Raw genomic sequence first — 6888 nt, 5'->3', positions numbered from 1 at the left:
CTATATATAGAAAAGTTTACTTATTTAATAATTATTAGTAAGTATCCGTCAGCTGGTTAACCCTAAGATGTTACAGTCGTGCCCGAAAGAACGAATGCCACAGATAGTGGTAGGAAAAGTCATACAAGTAGACGACATCACTATATCACATGTAACGCGCCTTACTAAATGTTCATGAAGCAGTCTCTATTTTGCTTTATCTCATGAAATACACGCACCCACAAATGTCTCCATCAAATTCAGTATTTAGTATTTACCACGTCTCTCTTCGCTCCTTTTTATAAGTAACCATCGTTCACAGCTTCCCACAACACATGCACAACGCAAATGGCTTCATTACAACTTCCTGTTAATTCAACAGTAACACACCTCCCCCATTTCGTTTTGTTTCCCTTCATGTCCAAAGGCCACACCATCCCGTTACTCCACCTAACCCAACTTCTCACAAACCGTGGCATTACAGTCACTGTTTTCACCACCAAAGCCAACCGACCTTTCATCGCTCAGTTTCTTGATAGATGCCCGGATGCTTCAATCATTGACCTGCCATTCCCTAGTGATGTTGAAGGAATAGATAAAGACATAGAGAGCACGGATAAGCTCCCTTCTATGTCTCTCTTCAGACCATTTGTCACTGCTACCAAGCTCATGCAACCTTACTTTGAACAAGCACTCAAGAATCTCTCCCATGTCACATGTATCGTTTCTGATGGGTTTTTAAGTTGGACGCTTGCATCGGCTAAAAAATTTGGAATCCCTCGCCTCTCGTTTTATGGTATGAACAACTATGTAGGTGCTGTGACTCGGGAGGTGGTTTCAAACAGGCTCTTTTCAGGGCCTGAATCAGATGACGAGCTGATCATGGTCCCGAGGTTCCCATGGATCAAAGTCACTAGGAATGACTTTGATGAGCCGTTTAACCAGAGGAACCCAACGGGTCCTTACATGGACTTTATAACAGAAACTGTCATTGCATCGGCTAATAGCTATGGCTTGATTACAAACAGCTTCTACGAGCTTGAGCCACTGTTTTTAGACGTTTTGAACCGCGAGTCTAAGCCCAAAGCTTGGTGTGTCGGACCCCTTTGCTTGGCTGTGACTGAGTCACCCGGACCACCAATGGTTGACCGGAAACCTGAATGGATTCAGTGGCTAGATCAAAAGCTAGCTAAGGGATGCTCGGTTTTATACGTAGCATTTGGTTCTCAAGCAGAGATATCATCGAAACAGTTGGAAGAGATATCAAAGGGTTTGGAAGAATCCCAAGTGAATTTCTTGTGGGTGGTGAGGAAGTGTGAGACGAGTGTTTACGACGAGCTACAAGAAAGAGTGGGGGAAAGAGGGATGATTGTAAGAGAATGGGTTGACCAAAGGGAGATTTTAAAGCACGAGAGTGTGAAAGGGTTTGTAAGCCACTGTGGTTGGAACTCGGTGTTGGAGAGCATATGTTCAGAGGTTCCAATACTAGCGTGGCCAATGATGGCTGAGCAACCTCTGAATGCAAGAATGGTGGTGGAGGAGATTAAGATCGGTTTACGGGTTGAGACATGTGATGGATCAGTGAAAGGGTTTGTAACATCAGAAGGGTTAAAGAAAATGGTGAAGGAGCTCATGGAGAGTGAAAAGGGGAAGGAAGTAAGGAAAAAGGTGAAAGATATTGGTGAGGCTGCAAAGGTTGCAATGGCAGAAGGCGGATCATCTTGGCGGACATTGAATGAGCTCATAGATGAGTTGCAGACCGTTAGATCAAACTCCAAGTGAATGATGTAATTTTTGCACATCATAATGTAAACAGGTCCATACCATATAAATATATATATATATTTTTTTAAATGTCATAAAGAAACAACAATACCATGTCTATGCACAAAGCATATGATATACAGAAAGAAAGAAGAGAGAGACATTGAACTACAACCATGCTGGATTCTTGAGATGAGTAACAACAGCCTTGACTTGTAGGTAGTTACTGAGACTATAAACTCCCTTTTCTCTCCCATGTCCACTCATCTTATACCCACCAAAAGGAATTGCAGCATCAAAAACATCAAAACAGTTAATCCACACAGTTCCCGCTTTCAATGCACGCGATAATGTATTAGCAGTATCAAGATTCTGTGTAAAAACACCAGCAGCTAGTCCAAATTGAGTATCATTTGACCTTCGAATAACCTCTTTGATCCCCCTGTTTTATAATAAAACAATAAGCAAATACGAATGCAATTGAATATATTTTGATGAATGATAGATAGCTTACTTGAATTTTAGAATCGATTGCACTGGTCCAAAGATCTCATCTTTTGCAATCAGCATGTCATCCTGGACATTTGAGAAAACAGTGGGTTGGATATAATATCCTTTAGACCCAAACCTTTCACCTCCAGTTTCAAGGGTAGCACCATTGTCAACACCAGATCTTATGTACTTCAAGATCTTCTCAAATTGATCAGAGTCAACCTAAAGTATGAATAAAACTCAAGCTTCCAACTTGAAATGAAAAAAATAAAATGTTTAAATAATTATAAGAGGCAATATATATATATATATATATATATATATATATATATATATATATATATATATAATATACCTGAGGACCTTGTTCAACGCCTTTCTTAAAAGGATCACCAACCACACGTTGAAAAGCACGAGCTTTTGCCTTTTCTAGAAACTCATCATAAACATGTTCATGTACATATGTACGTGATCCAGCACAACAACATTGGCCCTGTAAATGTCAGTAATTAAACTGTGTTTAATGTTTTTATTTATTTATATTATTATACAGAGGAAAGTGAAGTTGCCATTTGAGGGAATGAAAAAACCTGATTGTAGAAAAGAGCATTGTGTGCCAGGTCAACAGCTTCATCAACATTGGCATCTTCACACACAATGAAAGGAGATTTCCCACCAAGTTCTAAAGTCACTGGTTTAAGATTGCTCTTTGCAGCCAATCCAAGTACAATTTTACCAGTTTCAGTGGATCCTGTGAAAGCCAGCTGCATAAAAAGCTTTGAAGTTAACATTCATGTTACATTTTTGGTCCTTGGGAACAAAAACCTCAAAAAAGGATAAGGGAAAACTTCTGGGGATCAAAACTGAAAATAACCTATACTAATGGACCAAAAATGTAATTTACTAATATGATTTGATTTAAAAGATGGTATACAGACCTTATCCACATCCATATGGCTAGCAAGAGCAGCACCAGCACTAGGACCATAACCAGACACAATATTCAACACACCAGGAGGAAGACCTGCCTGTCATTTGCAATCAACAAAGAATAGCAACATACTTTACTCTCACTAACAATATGGGCAATGTATTTTATCATTTACACATTCATATTTATATGTTGCTATATCATACCATTTACCCTTAAAAACAATAATATTACCTCATGGAAAAGCTTTGAAACATAGAGGGCAGATAATGGTGTCTGTTCTGCAGTTTTAAGTACTATAGTGTTCCCACATGCAAGTGCGGGCCCAACTTTCCAGGCATACATAAGAAGAGGGAAGTTCCATGGTATAATCTGCCCTGCAACACCGATAGGTTCATGTAGAGTCTGGACATGATAGGGTCCATCAGCTTGAATTGTGAGGCCATGGATTTTATCAGCCCAACCTATGAAATATCACAACAGAAACCAAGAAAGATGATAACTTTTAGAATTTTGAAGAGGGTTTATGTAATTAGATTCTGTTTTGAATCAGCCACTGCTTACCAGCATAATACCGGAAAAGACGAATGAATAATGGTATTTCATCTCCAGCTGCCTGTTCATATGGCTTCCCGTTGTCCCAAACTTCAAGAGCTGTTATTTCATCAGCATGTTGCTCAACCAAATCAGCAAAACGCAACAAGATTCTAGATCTTTCCTGGTAACACATATATACAATATTCATTGGTTATTTATTGTAAAAATGATGAAAAAGAATGAAGAAATAGTTAAATAGAAAGCTTACATAAGCTGTCATTCGAGGCCAGGGACCTTCATCAAATGCTTTCCTTGCTGCAGACACTGCACGATTAACATCTTCTATATCGCCTTCAGCAACATTGGCAATCAATTGCCCTGTTCTGGGGTCTAAGGTTGGAAAAGTCTTCCCTGATCCACAGATGGGTTGATATTAGTTCTTCAGCATAGTTGAGTTGTGCACAGTAACAAAAAGACATACTGTATTGAAGAGCTTACCTGATGCTGCATCCACAAATTGTCCATTGATGAGGAGCTTGGTGTATTCAACCTTGACAGGTGGAATTATTGGTTCTTCTAAAGCAGCAGCTGTAGTAAACCTACTGATGCCTCTTCCAGAGACGCGGTCTGATTCATCAGATTGATCATCAAAAAGAGTTAGCCTCAGTAACAATATGAAAATGATAAGAATAGTCAACCCACTGAGGTACTTGTTTTGACTAGAAATCAAAAAGGCAACGATACCAACTTTTTGTTCAAGTTAACAGTTCAAAAGCACATTCACACCAACCTTTAGGTTTACTTTTATTATCAAGTGCAAAGTAAATCTGTTTATTAAGAAATTGTTGAAATGAATCCATATATCAGTCCAAAAAAAATATGAAATCGAACAAAATCTTCGATTATAACAGTTTTGAAGAGTAACTATTAGAGAAACTTAAAATAATGGCACGATCTCAAGGAAAAAAGCATAATTGAGTAAGAATTTATGAGCAAAATCTAGAAACATTTCGTTTTACCTAACGATCGTAAGAGAGCAGGAGCGTAAGAAGAAGAAAGCAGCGACGACATTCTCCGAGCAGCCATTTCTGCAAAAAGTAAAGATCAGCGCTAGCAATGATATGTATATGTAAACGTTAAGAGATCAAACTAAGTACGCTCCGAAAAGGTTTGTTTAGTTGAGAAATCATGAAAGCTGATGCAGCATCAGGATAATCACGAAGAGACGATTCAACGGATTACCTTTGAAAAAGTTGGAACAGCCAGCGTATCAAGTGCGACTCCTGTTTTCAGTCTATATCCTCACCAAACTAGTCATGAATAGACAGTAGACTAATAAACACTGCATACAAAAATAGATATAAATCATAAATGAACACTACCTACGGAAATAAATAAATGAGATATCGAATTTTTTTTCTCTAAAAAATATCATAATATGTCGATGATATTGGAAATTTTGAATTTTTGGATATTATACAACCCTATTAATTACGAGGAAAAATATGATATAGAGCTTTTTCTAAAAACAAAATACAAAAATACCTCACAAAGTAACAGAAATAGTAAATTGTAATATTTATAGAAACAGACCCTGTAAAAATTAGCTACAGATCTGGTCCTTATTATTTAGAAAGTTACATAAATGGTCCCTGGAAAAAAATTAAGAGTTACAAAAATAGTCCTGGTAAGAAATAGTTACAAAATGGTCTTTGTAAGAAGTACATACATAAATAGTCCTATGTAATAATGATATTACAAAAATGGTCCCCGTGTATAACTGCAAGATTTCAGAAATAGGTCATGTAATATCAAAATTACAAAAATAGTCACGTATTGTATAATACGACACATTATAAATGAAAAGAGGCCCCGATATTACATAAGTGGTCACTGTATAATAGCAACATTACATAAATTGATCTATAATATCAGAACTATAGAAATGGCCACTATGTAACACCAAATTTACAAAACGGTTCATGTGTAAGAAAAAACTACACTCATGTACCATGCATACTAATGAAATTATAGAAATTATCAATGTGTAACAAATATTACATAAATTATGTCTAAGTTATGTCTAAAATATAGGATTAGTAAAAAAGCATTATAGAAAAGTGTTTAAAATATATGATTAATAAACTCTCCCCCACCGGTTTCTATAGTTTTAAAGGGTGATAAATATGCTCTCTATTTATTCATTAAAGAAAATGTTTTTGATTTTTCTATTTTATATCATTGATATTTTATTCTTTAATTTCAAGGGATATAAAATTCAATCATGTTTTTTAAGTAAATGAATAATAAACATAAGTGGAAATATCACTTCTAATTTTTTAATCTCCTATAATGTCCAATATTTGCGAAGTACAAATTTTTGAAGATAGGTTTTGTTCAAAGTAGTTCCTTATATTTAGGATGATGTTTTTTTCTCGACTTTTTCATGGATTCATAAATTTATTTTTCAAAATCATTATGTTTTGTTTACCTAAAGAACATGTTCGAAAATTAAAATAAATATCTTCAAAAAGCTATGAAGAAATTCATTATTCGAAGTTTTTTTGCACAAACATAAATACGTTATTATTTCTTTGAAAATCTTGAACTAGCTCAAAAATCATAATGATCATATGTTTAAAAACCTAGAAATAGTTCAAAAATCATGAATTATTTTTGTAATAGTCTTCTGTTTTTAACTAATATTGTTTTTTTTTTTGGAAAAAAAAAAACAGGTTGTTTGAGGGATTATCAAAAATAAGTTAAATTAAGCCAACAAATCAGATACTCATAATCAGTGTATACTTCAAAAAGCTTTATGCTTAGCCACAAATTTCATAACTTGTTATATATTTGCATCATTACCGGGTACCACCGGCTCATAATCTAAATCAATACATTGTGTTTTTTGAAAATGAAAGTAAATATGTATCTCTTCTAAGTAACTTGATCCGTGCATAAATGCACTTACTTATAGCTATAACTTATAAAATGTCTACATCAAAGAAATCTGCCATAGTGGCATTAAAACAACAAAAAGTAGAATACGTTTAGAAATATAAAAGGACCATCAACATAGTTTTAAAATACTAAGTGCTTTGTAAGACAAGTTGATTAACAGTAAACACAAAGCAATCGAGATTGTGTACAACAGTAGACATACCATTGATAATCTTAACTTTCTC

General features: G+C 35.3%; 2 protein-coding genes across 4 annotated transcripts; one reads left to right on the top strand and one right to left on the bottom strand.

The window, feature by feature from the left end:
• Nucleotides 1-288: 288 nt before the first annotated feature.
• On the top strand, nucleotides 289-1833 carry LOC145032227 (UDP-glycosyltransferase 90A1-like). Its single transcript, XM_078980975.1, has one exon. The coding sequence runs from the start codon at nucleotides 328-330 to the stop codon at nucleotides 1759-1761; it is 1434 nt and encodes a 477-aa protein (XP_078837101.1). The 5' UTR covers nucleotides 289-327; the 3' UTR covers nucleotides 1762-1833.
• Nucleotides 1801-5054, bottom strand: LOC145032225 (benzaldehyde dehydrogenase, mitochondrial-like). 3 transcript variants are annotated; one of them, XM_078980972.1, is made up of 11 exons: nucleotides 4946-5054; nucleotides 4723-4791; nucleotides 4202-4330; nucleotides 3972-4114; nucleotides 3731-3884; nucleotides 3401-3630; nucleotides 3174-3263; nucleotides 2826-2999; nucleotides 2591-2728; nucleotides 2258-2457; nucleotides 1801-2185 (listed from the first exon to the last, which is right to left on the bottom strand). In XM_078980972.1, exons 2-11 carry the CDS (start codon nucleotides 4787-4789, stop codon nucleotides 1912-1914), a joined length of 1599 nt encoding a protein of 532 aa, XP_078837098.1. In that variant the 5' UTR covers nucleotides 4790-4791; nucleotides 4946-5054; the 3' UTR covers nucleotides 1801-1911. The 3 variants fall into 3 exon arrangements, with proteins under 3 accessions (XP_078837098.1, XP_078837100.1, XP_078837099.1); XM_078980974.1 differs by lacking the exon at nucleotides 4946-5054 and adding an exon at nucleotides 4861-4942; XM_078980973.1 differs by lacking the exon at nucleotides 4946-5054 and having other exon boundaries at nucleotides 4723-4938.
• Nucleotides 5055-6888: the final 1834 nt, after the last annotated feature.

Source organism: Lactuca saligna, chromosome 2 (genome assembly GCF_052625555.1).
Source record: "Lactuca saligna cultivar CGN05327 chromosome 2, ASM5262555v1, whole genome shotgun sequence".
In the NCBI taxonomy this organism is placed as follows: domain Eukaryota; kingdom Viridiplantae; phylum Streptophyta; class Magnoliopsida; order Asterales; family Asteraceae; genus Lactuca; species Lactuca saligna.
Note: the sequence above shows the minus strand (reverse complement) of the source record. Positions and strands in the feature narration are given on the sequence as shown.

What these genes read in the sequence shown, in the direction of transcription:
- LOC145032227 (XM_078980975.1), top strand. Translation starts at nt 328, where the DNA reads ATGGCTTCATTACAACTTCCTGTTAATTCAACAGTAACACACCTCCCC.
- LOC145032225 (XM_078980972.1), bottom strand. Translation starts at nt 4,789, where the DNA reads ATGGCTGCTCGGAGAATGTCGTCGCTGCTTTCTTCTTCTTACGCTCCT. An exon ending in GGCCTCGAATGACAGCTTAT is followed by an intron (nt 3,885 to 3,971) that starts GTAAGCTTTCTA and finishes ATGTGTTACCAG; the next exon opens with GAAAGATCTAGAATCTTGTT. An exon ending in TCTTTTCCGGTATTATGCTG is followed by an intron (nt 3,631 to 3,730) that starts GTAAGCAGTGGC and finishes GATATTTCATAG; the next exon opens with GTTGGGCTGATAAAATCCAT.